Here is a 16,011-nt window from a genome sequence, read left to right on the forward strand (position 1 = left end):
AGAGCGTCGGCCTGCGGACTGAAAGGTCCCAGGTTTGATTTGGGTCAAGGGCATGTACCTTGGTTGCGGGCACATCCCCAGTAGGAGGTGTGTGCAGGAGGCAGCTGATCGATGTTTCTCTCTCATCAATGTTTCTACCTCTCTATCCCTCTCCCTTCCTCTCTGTAAAAAATCAGTAAAATATATTTTTTAAAAATGCAATGGGTATTTAATTTTAAAGCGTGCCTTTAACATTTATGTAAAACATTTTTTGTACTAGTTCAATAGAAACTTATCTGGCCACTGGGTAAAGCTAGCAATAAAACTACTGGTCCGCAATGTGTTAAGAACAGTCTCTATATCCTCACTACTCGAACTATGGTACCTGGATCAGTGGCATCCTCCTGGATCAATTGTATATGCATTTTAACAAGATCTTTGGGTGATTCGTATGTGCAGTAAATTATGAGAAGCTCTTATCAAGTCCAACTTCTTAGAATTTGATATATTAAAAGACTAGTATAACATGCCCTTTCTTAATTATGAAAACTCAGGCCTAGGAAGACTTGGTGATATCTATTAAGAGTAATAGAATACAGAACTTTTAACTTAAATTGTATTAACCAGTTCTAACACCTTTCACCCTGGGTTTCATCGTGCGGTCCATATTTTCCATTCAAAGCCTGCTACCATTTATTAATGTCCAATTATTAGGCTCTTCCTAGAAACTACAAATACATGGTCTCATTTTCTCCTCCAACCAATTCTATAACAATAAGTATTATTATCTCTATTTTATGGATAAAAAGGCCTAGCAAGAAGAATATGCTCATTTTCTCTACATTTTGCTCTCTTCTGCTCTATCCTGTCCTCTGTCACCATAGAGGAGTCTATGTGCTCTCTCTCCAAGAGCAGAATTTCCAGTGCTCACCTTCTAAGTTTACACTTTTCATGAGGTCTGTTGGATTACTTCTGCCTGGCTATCAGTCATTCCGATCATTTGTTCCTCTACTCAGCACACATTTGAATGCCAGCCTGATGTCCCCATTTGTGCCAGGACCAGGGTCCTCTCTCCGGGAGCTCAGGATACCAGTTGTAGATGCAGGCAAAGGGGTACACAGCATGTGATGGGAGCACTGACCCAGGATGTCTCAGTCACACCAGTGACACCAATCTCCTCTGTATCTTTCAGCTTTCCTTCTCCCTAGTAGCATATGGCTTAACTGTTTGCCACTTCACCCCTCAAGTTCCTTGGGTCTTTATAAGATACTTACCATTTGAACTTAGATATGCTGATGGAGTCGCCACATTTCCTAAGTAGACATATGATCGTCTTTCTTCACAACTCTCCCCAATCTGAGAGCAGAGTGTGTATTCGATTTACAGTTTAGTTTTGGAAAATGATGAATTGTGACTCTGCCAATTCTAATTTTGTATACTGCTCATCCAACAACTTAACTCAAATATGGAAAGTGGGAGGGGGGAGGGAGGAGGTGGAAGAGGGCATAGAGGGGATAAATGGTGATGGAAAAAATAAAATAAATATATGGAAGGTGTGCTAGATGGAATATACATCCTTGTCAGAACCCCATGCTTCAGAGCAGTTTGTGAGTTTGTTCCTCTGAATAGCGGTGTTCTCTCATCAGACCTTCTAGAACATGTTTTGTACAGTAGTTATACCTGGGTGTTCCTGGAATTTGTATTTTAAAGAAATTTTACTCTTAACGAACAAACAACTCAAACTGTTTATTCAAATCTAAGTATCATAGTGGATTAAGGTACATTCTCTTTGTAAATCTTGCATTACCTAAACAGTGGTTGGCAAACTGTGGCTCGCGAGCCACATGCGGCTCTTTGGCCCCTTGAGTGTGGCTCTTCCACAAAATACCACGTGCGGGTGCGCACGTACAGTGCGATTGAAACTTCGTGGCCCATGCGCAGAAGTCGGTTTTCGGCTCTCAAAAGAAATTTCAATCATTGTACTGTTGATATTTGGCTCTGTTGACTAATGAAGTTTGTCAACCACTGACCTAACAGAACAAATCTCCACAGCTGAACCTTTAAGAAGTAAACTGCGGGTTGCATTTTCTTCACCTGGAGCAGATCTGAGAGATTAATTGTCTGAAACTCCCGTGAAGAAGGGCAACTACTGTCCAAAACAGACAATACTCTTCTGTGTCCTTCTCCCAGTGAGACCTTGAGTCTGTTTTTGAAGTCTGTGAAGAGGTATCAGCTTCGGTGGAGGATGTGTACCTAGCCTTTTCCTTCCTGTTGAATCTGAGTTTATTCTGATAGAAATGATACAAACATGGTAAACAGAAACACTAGGGAGGCCTCTGCTACCTGCCAACCTCCTTAATGGAAGTAACCTCATGTGGAAGCCAACGGGGCTGCTTCTCTCCACTAGCCAAACGTGCCTGGGAGGGAAAACGCATTTCAATCCGGGTGTGCTGAGGACAGTTCACTGGGCCTCTTCTCCAGGATAGCCAGGTCTCCGGCTGGTTTATACCTGAAGAGCAGTAGGATGAATGGAAACTTGAGGTCGTGTTCCTGGATCCACAGAGGTCCAGCTGTGGGGCAGAGGGCAGGCTGACCTAGGCCTAAATACTTCAAACCAACAAATATAAACCAGACTTGCATAAGTTGGCTTCCAGTGGAAAAATCTGCTTTCCTCTACTGGTATAAACTGAAATGGAAGAAGAGATCTCTGAGCTCTATTTAAGGGGAAGGCATTCAGTCTAGCTTTTCGCCCTCCTCCCCATGTGAGCTAAATTCTGCTAATAGTATCCAGGAGCATGCAATAAGAATGACAAAGGGCTATTATACACCCTCAAGACAGATGGCATAACCATAAACTTAGTAGAAATGCAATGAGATCACATGGATAAATGACATGGTGGGTTCGAATGGTGATAAAGCAAAAATAAAAACTGAAGAACACCAAAGAAAACCAGTGAATCTGTTGCCCGTCCAGAATAGTTTCATCCTCTTAGCTGGGCTTTTCATAAAGCTAGGACTCATCAGACTTAAGCATCAGCTCAAAATGTGCTCAATATATTTTTGTATTACCCATAACATACTTACATGCTATAAGAAAAGATTATCTGAATTATACAAATATAAACTATACCTTAACACAAAACAAGGTAGTAGAATTTTTATTGTTAATGATGATACAAGTGTGGGATAAAGAAGTTGACAGAATATGATGAATGTGAACCCTAAGAAAACTTAAGAAAGTAAACTCCAGCCATCAAATGTTTACATCAGTGTGCCAAAATCTTGCTGCTATAAAATAAAACTAAAAAGGGGGTCATGCCTACTGGTATAGTATAGCTGTCTTTTTTGGCAAAGACTGATAAAAATGCACATCTAAAAATTAAGAGGGATATATTTTGAATAAAAACACTAGAAGAAATTTTGAAACAGAGAAAAGCAGAAGCAAAACTACTGAACTTTTGTCCCCTATGCTGGCTTGAGATACTCAGCATTATGATTCACTGACCTGGGCTTCGACCCTGTCTTAATAATAATTCAGGAAGCAGTAATGTTAGACACCTGGGATGCCCCTCGAGACGTCTAGTTCAACAGCTTGGTCAGCAGGATAGGCAGTTAACAGGAAGGACCCATACTCAAGGAATTTTCCACCCCAGGTTTCCTACTATTTGCAAGAGAGCAACAGGAACACAGGCTGGGAGAGGTCAAGAGGCAGGACAGCACCAAGACTAGGATAGTAGGTAACAAAGTCATCACACATGATGTGGTATCACTCTGTCCTGCTTCACAGCTGGGGAAACCAAGGCACCAGGAGATTATGTGGTGAACTCAGATGGACCCATCTCCTCCCCAATGATGTTAACATGTGAGACAACTGTATATCATTTTCTTTGTGCATTAACTTCATGGGTATATTCCTATGTTGCTCTCTTCTCTTACAATTCAGATCATGACGAAAGCATTGCTTAACACCCTAAGCACTAAGAACCTGCCAGCCCCATGATAGTATAAATTCATGAATTAACAAAATGTACCATCCTTTATAAAAGCTACTAAAATTTAGGCAATCCAAAGGTCCATTTTGAAGATTTCATTCTATCCAGATTTAGAAAATATGAGCGATTGAGTCTCTTACTAAGACCACAATGGGTGCGGATGGTGCCTAAGTAGGTGAAATTGCACAGGGCATGCATGTAGCTGATCCTGCTGCAGCAGAGCTCAAGGTACCGGCTGGCTGCCGCATGGCGCCAGAACTCTCCTCCATTGTGTCTCACTTACGGTCCCCACGGCCGCTCGAGGTCTGCTCCTCTCTGCACGAGGACTGGGATTGCTTCATGGTGCCTATTGATCACAGCCACGGTAATAACGGGTCGGTCTTCATTGTCACTGCAGTTGGGATCTGCTCCCTGCAGCACATGGAAAAGGACAAGCCTGCCACAAAACCCTGCACTCAGGAGCATCTAATCACCTTCTTAGTCACTAACAAACATCCTTGATGGAACAAAACGGCTTTAAATCCACAGAGAAGGAAATCAGGAACCCCGAAACCCAGCAAAGAACAGATAGAGCTACCCTGTCACTCAGGTGGTAAAACTTCTGTTTCCACATCGGGAGGAGTAGGCACCCAGACAACCTTGCTTCTTTAGGAAACATGATGGTCACATGGGATTCACAGACCAGGGATTCTGCCACCTTCATGCACGTTATTTGGGCTCATATGCACTTTTCTGCCTATTTCCTTTGTAATGAAAACTAGCAACAGGTAACAACAATTCATGTAAAGCTTTGGACTCGCCATTTAATCCATTCCCAGCATTAAAAAAATTAACTGGCCCTGTGATAATCACAACATTGAACAGAACTTCCATCTGAAAGAGACAGAGATGAAACATAGGCTGGAACCCCCAGGGAGACTTGCTCTTCGGTTGCACTTACTTCATCAAGCAACTGTTCAATCACAGAGACTCTTCCTTCCCCTGTCGGTCCGACTTCCTTCAGCAGGAGCCTGTTTTCGGGCTGCAGCATTACAGAATGTGGTCATTTCCACCGCCGCAAAATATTTTTACTGTCAAGTCCCTCTTACCCAGGCTCAACCCTCGAGGTAAATGTCTCCTCTCCAGGGTTAAGTTCTGAGCCCCAGGGACAGGGGAGCATGAGCATGATCGTGTGTGTGTGTGTGGGGGGGGGGGGGGTCTCCAACTGTCAGCAGCACTGATAAACACACCTAATGTACATTTTCCTGGTCTTTGAAACACTGCCTTGATGAAGGATACCACACTCACATTGTTTTATATTATTAAGGACAGGAATGCAAGGGGAAATCTCAACAAAACCAAGAAACACCACACTAGTTTTATTATGACTATTTCTAGGAAAAGCAACCGGGTGAATCCTAAAATTTACTTTGCATGCTGTTATAAAGTGCTCAAAGTCAGCCTAAGTAAGACAGCTCACAATACATGCTCACCTGAGATGTGAGTGAACCAATAAAGTCGATCTCTTGCTGGGGGGGGGAAATAACCTCCCATCTACATATCATCAGAAAACTGAAGGTTTTATTTTCAAAATGCAATGAAACTTATCTTTATATCATCTTTCCTTATAGAGAAAGGATTGCAAATGCTGGTTACTGGAAGACTAAAGGAAGCAGTCTAGAAAGCAGGAAACATTACCTCTAGTAGGTTTCTGCCACTGGATCCCACCCAGGGTTGACTATGGGGTAGTTCCGGGACCACCATTTACCTGTTTATAAAGTTGAAGTAATACCACACCTCCCTGGCTCCCTGGAAGCCACAGGGATGAGGACACTGGCCAAGGCCTCTGAGCCTTTTGGAAGAAGATGCAAGGTTCACCCTGTGTCCTCCCAATGAGCAGCTCAGAACAAGGTGCTCTAATCCACCGAGGTGCGGGGGGCAGTTGTTTATACTGAATTCCATTCCGTATGGGGAAAATGTACTAGAATGTCAACTTCATGAGGTCTGAGACTTTTAAGGCTTTTGTTTATTTTCAACACCTAGAACTGCACCTAGAATAGATGTGCTCAAAAGTAATCACTGAATGAAAGAACAGATGGTATAGCTTCTGTCACTTGTCCCCTAAAAGAGAATGAGAAGATAAAGGCACATAACACTAGGGGATTCAGATCACATACAGAATAAGTGGGTAGAATTTCCAAAATGGTAAAATTGTTATGAAGTTTATGGAATTCTATACTTCTCTTATACTTACTGACAATATTTCAAACTGGGAGAAGGTAGAGTACAAGGAATCATAAGCAATTAAGTTTACAACAATTCTCAGGTATTCTTCCCACATTTATTAGTGTTTGACACAAGATGAAGAGCAGAGTCCCTGCTTACAGAGAAATCACAATGCAAGCTAGGCGGCGGGTATGTGCATCCTGAGGACCCTGAGGGCCTGGCTTAACTGAAAGCTGGAGGGCCGGACTGACACTGCGTCCATCCCTATTGCCAGCTGGAGACCCAGGCTCTGGGCTTGTTGCCAAGTACCTCTGTTCTCTGCTGTAGCCAGAGGACTGACTACAAGGTGAGGTGGTGGACAGAGCAAGGACACCCACTGTCTCTTTCTGCAAAGCTCCCGCTAAAATTATTTAAACTCTACCAGCTGTGGAAACTCTGAAAGGATGCCATCAGTGGATCAGAAATGGTGAGGAATCCAGAGATTGAAAGCTGATGGGATCTGACTGACAAGGAAATCTAACCAAAGAAAAAACCCGGGTGAAAACCAGGGTGAGTGTGCTTTCTTCAGGGAGCCCTGCGGATGCTCAAAGTTAATCAACAAGGAGGGTAGAAGCTGGGTGCTTGGCCGCATCATGTGTGTGTCATTAGAGGGCTTTATTGTAAATAGCTGAGATGGCTGGTGTCCTCCTCTTCAATGCAAGGACAGGGGTTTTTGTTCTCTGCTTAAACCCTGATAACTACTTGCCAGAGAGTTCATGATTTGCCTCACAGGCACCTCCTGGGAGCACTGGGGCCCAAGAAGGGCAGAACCCCAACCTCTATGACAGACATAAGGAAGGGTCTGGAAGACAGCTCACATCGGAGTACTTTGCAGCACCACCCTCACCACCAGAGGAAAGGCCGTCTTGTACTTTCTCCTGCCCCTGCCCACAACCCTCCAGGGAAGCCTGCCCCACGCATACCCATCCACCCACACAGAGACTCCAGACCCACCCATGCTGGGCACCCATGCCAGGTGCTTGTGAGAATCAAACTAGCTCTTCATTTGTTAATGTGACCAGGCAACCAAGGATCATCACATTTGCGACAAACCAAAAACAAGAACGAGAAAGATGGGCACACAGAACTGACACCAGAGGAAGAAGAGGTGATTCAGGACACTGATGAGAATTTTTAAATAATTCTAATTAATAATCTTGAGATATTTTAAAGGATTCCAAAAAATCAATACAAACTGTCATGAAAAAAAGGAACAAAAAATGAAAAAAAAAATTCTTCCATTGAACAAAAAAATCTCAAAATAAAACATTAAGTAGACAGGCCAAAGAAGACATCTGTTAAGGACCAAGGGATACACATACTGTAAGCTGCTCCTTCCTTTCTTGAAATGTTCTGGTCTTGAAAGTCTTTGTCCTCTTGATTTTTTCAGTGGTATCTGAGGTGCTGTGGCAGTAGTCACTCACTGGAACGACAAAGAGTTGCAGACCAAAATGATGCCCCCGGCCTCTCCCCACAGGTACAGAACTAGAGTCTAGTGCCATGCCCCTCAAGAGGATAAAATAAATTTTGTTAAAATTTCTGTTTGAATAAATCTGGTAGGAAGGATTCTGGTAGCCATTCATCTCAGTCCAGGACCAGAGAGGATGGGGGGAGGAGGGGAATAGAAATGACTACAGTTTTTAGGCCCCAAAGAGCACTCCACCCCTGTATATCTCCCCAAGCCTGTGAAAGACTTCAAAAGTCTCACCCCTGCCTTCAGGGAAGCCAGATAAATAAAATGGCTGGCACATGAAAGTAAGACATATGGTTGTACTGGCAAATTTTAAGCAATTCTGCCACTCTTGCCAAGTCTGTGTTCCTAGTCAATGGCTTTAAAATCAATGGAAGGAGCCTAGCTGGTTTGGCTCAGTGGATAGAGTGTTGGCCTGCAGACTGAAGGGGCCCTGGTTTGATTCTGGTCAAGGGCACATGCCTGGGTTGTGGGCTCAATCACCAGTAGGGGGCGTGCAGGAGGCAGGCAATTAATGATCCTCTCTCATCATTGATGTTTCTATCTCTCTCCCTCTCCCTTCCTCTCTGAAATCAAATATATTTACAAATAAATAAATAAATAAATAAATAGTATCTATCATACTAATGTTAATAGTAATGTACTTACAAAAAAAATAATAAAATAAAATCAATGGAAGGGCACAACTTACCCAAGCTATATCTGCTGCCAAATATCCCATGACCACCCTCGGTGACAGTGCTCAGAAAGTGGTCGCTGAAATTCATCGCCTTACTCAGGTAAAAGTTCTGGCCAATAAAAACATGCAAGCACCATGATGATGAGGCTGCTATGTCCTAACACCTCCCTGCCAACCTGCTCCTTTTTCTGTTAATGACAACTCTGTCCACACTTGGACATCCTTCCTACAACTCCCTCACACCCAGGATGTTCTGTTCATTCAGCCTCTTAAACAGGTCCTCATTCTGGCCCCTCCTCTCGGTCATTACAGCCTCACACCGGGATTATCACAACAGCCTCCCAACAAATTCCTGCCAGCCCACCTTCCATGTGGCTGCCCTTCCTGCCAGCCCACCTTCCATGTGCTTAAAACGCTTCTGTGTCTTGGAATTAGGTGGCATGATGGGGAGGCTTAGGCTGTAGAATTTAAATCCTGTTTCTGTCACTTACTAGATTAGGAATCTTGGAAGAAGCAAGTTGCTTAACTTCTCTGAGCCTTTCAGTTCCCTCACCCACAAAGTGGAAATATTATGACCTACCTCAAAGAGATGTTGTGAAAGTAAAATGATGTGAAACAGGTGTTTATAAAATGAGGATAGATAATGCATAGGCCAGACTTGAAATCCTGTATCCACCCTACCCTCACGTGGCTGCCGGTTCCTGCTATAGGAAACCACCGGCTACTTTCTGAACACAAAGTGCAGGCTAAGAAAAAGACAGTGAACCTGGGTATATTTACTCCCCTTCTTGATAGATAGCATGTTGTAGATGCTATTGGTGCCCACCCAGTTCCCCCTAACTGGTCAGCTGCTGTGTTGGTTACTAACAGCTCACAGCTGACTCCCTTCTCCGGCCAACTGCCATCAGTAGTTGGGTGCTGCCTTACCGTAGAAATTATGCCCCTCGCCTCCCTGCCTCAATTGGGGACAACTGTGTGGTGTCATTCACAATCCAGAGCTCCTCATGGATCCAGGTAAAGCCAGACATTACTTGCGACCACTTGCTAATTTAGCTCCTTCCCCTGCCTTGTCCCAAGTCCTTCACTCCCCTCCTCCTGAAATACCTCCCTGACCTAAGCTCTGCTCTGGCCACACCAGAAACATGGCATTTAGTGCTTTACTTGCTTTCAAAGCGCTTTCATATGCATTATCCCCTTGGATATGCCCAGCCTCCCTTTGAGGTAGGCAGGGCCCATGAATCTATCTTAATTTTAATGACATTGTTAATACCCTGCTGAGGATGGCCAGGACCTAATAAATAGTAGTTCCTCTCCTTTTCCTTGCCTTATTTATCCATCTTCTCAATCCACTGATTCTTCTTTTGTATATTTTGACTTTTTGTCCAATGACACTAAAGCTGCCAATATCAATCAATATTTGTTACACACTTACAGGCTCCACGGCAATGCCCCAGTCACCATATAAAGGGCAGATCAAAGGAGACATGGCCACAGCAGTTGGTTTCTTTTTTACAGGCAAACAGGTCATAGTACATATCAGCAAACAGTTTTGTCAGTCTTTTCCCAAAGCAGTTGTATCACAGACCTGCCATCAGATGTCAGTGAATAGAAATAAGCCTGAAAATCACAGGCCCAATCAGGTGGGTGACAATTCCTGTTCTCACTGTATCACTATGTGCCCGAATGCTTCTCTCAGGCTTAGCTCAGTTATTTACCTAATTCCATGAAAGTGTTGGCCTAGATTCAAGTTCCATAATATTTGAAACTTTTCCTTTCTATGAATTACACAGAAACATTTCAATAAATCATAAGCCACAATTTACTAGTTCAGTCAATTCCCCAATAAAAACTTCTGAAGGTTTCACTCACCTTGTTTGAGACTTGAACATAATTCAGCCTGATGCTAACTTCATAGCCATCTTCGTGGACAGTAGCAGAAAGAAGCTTTTAAAAAAGTATGAGAGAGGAGTCACAACTGTGGGTATGGAAATCAGTGCCCTGAGCTACAGCGAAGAAATTCTGAGATGTTAAACTGTAAATTTAATCAAATATTTAATTAACACAAAATAAGGCAAAAAAAGATAAACAGAACAAAAACAGAACAGCAAAATGGCAGAAACAAATCTAGCCATATTTATAATTTCATTAATTATAAATGAACTAAATAAATACTCCAATTAAAGAGCAGAGACTGCCCTGGCTGGTTTGGCTCAGTGGATAGAGTGTCAGCCTGTGGAATGAAGGGTCCTGGGTTCGATTCTAGTCAAGGGCACATGCCCGGGTTGCAGGCTTGGTCCTCACGAGGGGTGTGTGGGAGGCAGCCGATCGGTGATTCTCTCTCATCATTGATGTTTCTATCTCTCTCTCCCTCTCCCTTCTTCTCTGAAATCAATAAAAATACATTTAAAAAAAGAGCAGAGACTACCAGAATGGATAAGAAAGCAAAATCCAAATTTATACAAGAGACATGCTTTAAGTTTAATCAAGCCCTATGGCTGGGTGCCACCACCTTGGAAAAGGTGTCCTGGTGGCCAGGTCTTGGCAATCAAAGGTAATCCTATATACTAAAAGCATAATATGCAAATCAACCAAATGGCGGAATGACCAGTCGCTATGACACACGCTGACCACTAGGGGCAGACGCTCAACGAAGGAGCTGCCCCCCAGTGGTCAGTGCGCTCCCACAGGGGGAGCGCCACTCAGCCAGAAGCCGGGCTCACGGCAGGCAGGCGGTAAGGAGCAAGTGGTCCTGGACTGTGAGAGCCCTGACTGTAAGAGGGATGTCCGCCTGCTGGCTTAGGCCTGATCCCCCTGGGGACATTCTCTGACGAGTCCCGGACTGCGAGAGGGCACAGGCCAGGCTGAGGGACCCCTCCCCTCCCCAATGCACCGGGCCTCTAGTGTATTATAGTTGAGCAGCTTTCTCTGTAAGCAGTGGGGGGGATTTAGATCAAACCAGAGATCAGCAAATGCTTTAAGGATCATATAGTAAATGTTTTAGGTTTTGTGGGCCATAGAGTTTCTGTCATGAATACTCAGCATTGCCAATGTAACAAAAAAGCAGCTACAGAAAAAAAGTAAATGAATGAGTATAGCTGCAATCTGATAAAACTTTATTTATAAAATTGGATGGCAGGCTAGAATTGTCCCACAGGCCATAGTTTGCATACCCCTGGATTAGGCCAAAAAAACTAATAAACCATCAAAATAGATGATCAAAGGAAATTGAGCAATACTTGACCATGAAATAGTTTCAATGTTGGCCTTTTAGTGGCAGAGAAGCAGACAGGCTGATTTTCAAAGGTTCCTGTAGTCTCATGACAGAGGAACAGGTCTTCTTACAAGGTGTCTCTTTACAACAGCAGATAAAGGCCATGCTGTTTGGGGTCTGACAGACCTGCTTCAAAGCCTGAATCCCCCCGAGACTTAGCAGTGTGGTTCTAGAGAAGTCACCAAACCTCTCTGAGCCAGTGTTCCTGGGTGTCAGGTAAGGTTTGTTCTGATTATCTACTGCAGTGTAAAAAATCCCAGACTCAGTCACATAAAACAACTCCCATTTTTATATGTTCATGGATTCCAATGGGGCCCAGCAGCAATGGCTTGTTTTTGTTCCATAAATCTGAGGTCTCAGCTGCAAAGACTCACATGGCTAGAGGTGGCTTCATGTTTGGGAATTGGAATGACCTAAAGCAGTGGTTCTCAACCTTTCTAATGCCGCGACCCTTTAATACAGTTCCTCGTGTTGTGGTGACCCCAACCATAAAATTATTTTCGTTGCTACTTCATAACTGTAATTTTGCTACTGTTAATGAATCGTAATGTAAATATCTGTGTTTTCCGATGGTCTTAGGCGACCCTGCTAGCGGTTCTCAAGACCATCGGAAAACACAGATATTTACATTACGATTCATTAACAGTAGCAAAATTACAGTTATGAAGTAGCAACGAAAATAATTTTATGGTTGGGGTCACCACAACACGAGGAACTGTATTAAAGGGTCGCGGCATTAGAAAGGTTGAGAACCACTGACCTAAAGTCTCATCATTCATTGCCTGGGTCCTGAGCTGGGATGACTCTAGGATTGAATTCATCTGGAGCTGCAGACGGGTGCACCTAATGTGGCCACGCCTTGGGCTTGGGTTTCTCACAGCAGGAGGGCTGGGCTCCAAGGAGTTTTGAGATGAGCATGCCAAGCCAGAGGAAGCCACGTGCCTACATGACCACAACTTGGGACTCCCATAGCATCATTTCTTACAGACTCTTGCCCAACAGTCACAAGCCCACCAGACTCAAGGTGAGGAGATATAGATTCCATCTTCTAAAGGGAAGACTGTAGAAGAATCTGTGGTCATGTTTTAAAAAACTGCCACAGTGCTAATAATCCTACCTTGCAGGTTTGTTTTGAGGACTAGAGATGATAAACATGATACATATATTGTTATATAGTGAAATCTCATAATTACTATTGATAATATAGTGTAGAGTTTAAGAAGACAATTTGGCTGGATTAAACTATTCTGGGTCATTTAGCTCCGACCATCAGGATTTCCACAGCATGTGGATGCTCACAATTTACTGTCTTAGGTCAGATGCCCAGGAGCAGACCCTAGAACAAGACTCATGTGCAGGTGATTTATAAAGGCAGTGCCTGCAGGGGAGGATAGTAAGGAAATGTAGAAAGCAGGACAGGAAAGGGAAAGGAGCCAAGTAAAGTACAATTTCAGGTGAAGTTGGCGGAGGGTACTTAAGCCTGATCCCATGGGACACTATGAAGTGGAGGTTCCATTCAAAGTCCACTCACCTTTCCCATCCTGGGTTCGGCAATCAAGGCCCGGAATTCAGAGTTGTTCTGAGTATAAGCCCTGAGGTGAGCAGAGATGTGATCCAACTGTTTTCTCCAGTATCCTAAAGAAAAGAGAAACCCATCCACATGGTTAATTCTTCTGAGGCTAAGAAAGAAAATGCTGATGTGGATCATGTATTCTCAGAAAGGTTGTTTTCCTTTGCCAAACTTTGTGATGGTTTTTACTTACTTGAACCTCAGCTATGTACTATAAGCTCCATTTTTGTTCCCAGATTCTTTTTACACACGATTAATTATAGAATATTCTAGAATCTCAAAAGAACATATTTTGATTTGTGCGCATTGGGTCCTTTTTATTTATTCTTCTAAAATTATGTTTAAAGTAACCATATTGAGATATAATATTAGTAAAATGCACCTATTTAAAATGTACAATATGAGCCCTGGCCAGGTGGCTCAGTTGGTTGGAGCTTCATTCTATACACCAAAGGGTTGCGGGTTTGATTTCTAGTGAGGGCACATATCTAGGTTGCGGGTTTAATCCCCACTTGGGGTTCGTACAGGGGACAAGCGATCAATGTTTCTCTCTCTCTCTCCCTCCCTTTTTCTTTCTCTAAAAACATATCCTGGATGAGTATTAACATATAAGTATTAACATATATGTTTACATAACCTGTATATAAATTTACAATTTGAGCTTTGGCAAATGTATATATCCCCATCAATATGTAGAACTCTTGAACATCTCAATTACAAAAGTCAAGCAACCAAATTTAAAAATGGAAAAAGGATCTGAATAGACATTTCTCCAGAGAAAAAATATAATGGCCAAGAAGCACATGAAAAGACAATATCATTAGTCATCAGGGAAATATTAATTAAAAGCACAATGAGGGACCACATCACACCTACGAGGATAGCGACAATGAAAATATAGTAAGTGTTGGCAAAAATGTGAGAAATCAGAACCCTCATACAGTGCTGGGCAGAATGTAAAATAGTGCAGCCACTTTGGAAAGTAGTATGGAAATGTTAAACATAATGTTATCACTTGGCCCAGCAATTGCACTCCTATGTATATATACCCAAGAGAAATGAAAACATGTCCACAGAAAAACTTATACATAAATGTTCACAGCAGTATTATTCATAATAACCAAAAGGTGAACAAAACTCAAATGTCCACCAACTGATAAATGAATCTACAAAATGTCATAAATCCTTATAATAGATTATTATTCAGCTATAAAAAAGAATGAAAAGCTAAAACATGCCAAAATATGGATGAACCTTGAAAACATTATACTAGGTGAAAGAAGCCAGTCACAAAAGACCATATATGCTTCCATTTATATAAAATGTCCAGAACAGGTAAATCCATAAGCATAGAAAGTAGATTCATAGTTGCCAAGCACTTGGGAGAGGAGATGTGGGAAGTGACTGCTTAAAGAGAATAGGGTTTACTTTGGCGTGATAAACAGTTCTGGACGTAGAGTGGTGAAGGTTGTATAATATTGCTAATGTACTAAAGCTTGCTGAATTGTACACTTTAAAATGGTTAAAAGGGTGAATTGTTATGTCAATGTTACCACAATAACATAAAGAGATAATAGCAAACAGCAATAACGACACAGGTTAACATTTCTGCCATAATAGAAGTCCATGTGTGCTATTTAATTTATGGACTAGATGAGGGGACTGTGAGTCAAGACATCACAATACTAAATGTTAAAGGAAGAGCAGTTTAATTCAAATGAAAATTACTTTAAAAAAGTAAAATAAAGGAACTTATTTCTTATATATAAAAATAAATCTAAAGGAAGAAAAATTGAGATTTTCTTTCAAAGAAAGAGTGAGTTCCCTCCTGACAAGAAAGCATATTTTTATCCTCACCTCTTCCTGGGCTGACGGCTGTAAGGAGAGGCTTATGGTCACTCATTTTCTCCTGCCTCTGCTGATGAGAAGCCATTTCCAGTTCCTTTTTTGCTAGTAGGTTGCCAGATGGGTAGAAGAGGCCAGTGGTCTGTGTACCCACATTCTTCTTAGTCCCATCAGGTTTGGGTAAAGGAACATTTAGGGACTGCCAGGCAGATCGGGACTACAAGTGAGGCAGAAACATAAAATATTATAATATAATTTAATTAATCCTTCATATTACCCACGGAAAACAATTGTAATCAGAAGTAAAAGTATCTCAAAAAACAACAACAACAGTATTTTAACCTAAAAGAGAGTTTTCAACCCTTGCCTCATCTTCCTTTCTTCTGTTTTCCCAACAACTCCTAGCCCCATCCCCTTAGCCACTTACTGTCTCAAATTCAGCAAATTAACTGATGTTCCCTGTCCTGCCTGAGGTCTGGAAGATATCTATCTTCCCAGCCCTACACTTCATTGAAGCACAGACTTTACTATCCATCCACACCCAACCTCTGGGCACCAATATTTCCTGTGAAATAGTCCCCTGCGTCTGGGACCTGAGGACATAAGAGAACCAACATGTAAGGTTATCTAGGTTGTGCACTGCATCTAAAGGGGTACTATTCACATAGTGGACATGATATATTTGCATATTTATTAGGATAATTTTTCTGGTGGATAGAAAATGTCTAACAAAATTAGTATATTATAATCAATTTCCAACAGATGGCACTCAAGTGTCTTCAGGAAAGAACACATTTGCACAAAGGTGCCATGTAGATAGACTATTGGCAGTCCCAGAATGTATAACCCAAGTTGGATTAAGAAGGCTATGAATTTCCTAAAAATGAACACAAAGTTACTAAGTGTATGTGCACTTGCTCTAATAATTATCAATTCTTCTAATGAAGAGATACGAAGAAA

The 16,011-nt window shown here is 42.2% G+C and overlaps 1 protein-coding gene across 5 annotated transcripts in view; it reads right to left on the reverse strand.

Moving 5' to 3' along the window:
* Positions 1–16,011, reverse strand: part of DZANK1 (double zinc ribbon and ankyrin repeat domains 1) — a 78,523-nt gene that overhangs the window by 7,970 nt on the left and 54,542 nt on the right. For 3 of the 5 annotated variants that reach the window (XM_080686165.1, XM_080686166.1, XM_080686167.1), the window contains 7 exons: positions 15,064–15,268; positions 13,168–13,271; positions 10,235–10,309; positions 8,378–8,474; positions 7,538–7,638; positions 4,912–4,992; positions 4,255–4,382 (listed from right to left, as the gene is read on the reverse strand). In XM_080686165.1, the coding sequence (XP_080542291.1) occupies positions 4,255–4,382; positions 4,912–4,992; positions 7,538–7,638; positions 8,378–8,474; positions 10,235–10,309; positions 13,168–13,271; positions 15,064–15,268 (791 nt within the window). The remainder of the gene's footprint in view (positions 1–4,254; positions 4,383–4,911; positions 4,993–7,537; positions 7,639–8,377; positions 8,475–10,234; positions 10,310–13,167; positions 13,272–15,063; positions 15,269–16,011) is intronic. The other 2 variants (XR_013961519.1, XM_080686168.1) reach the window with 1 other exon arrangement.

The sequence above is a fragment of the Plecotus auritus genome (genome assembly GCF_963455305.1).
Source record: "Plecotus auritus genome assembly, chromosome: 8".
NCBI classification, from domain to species: Eukaryota; Metazoa; Chordata; class Mammalia; order Chiroptera; family Vespertilionidae; genus Plecotus; species Plecotus auritus.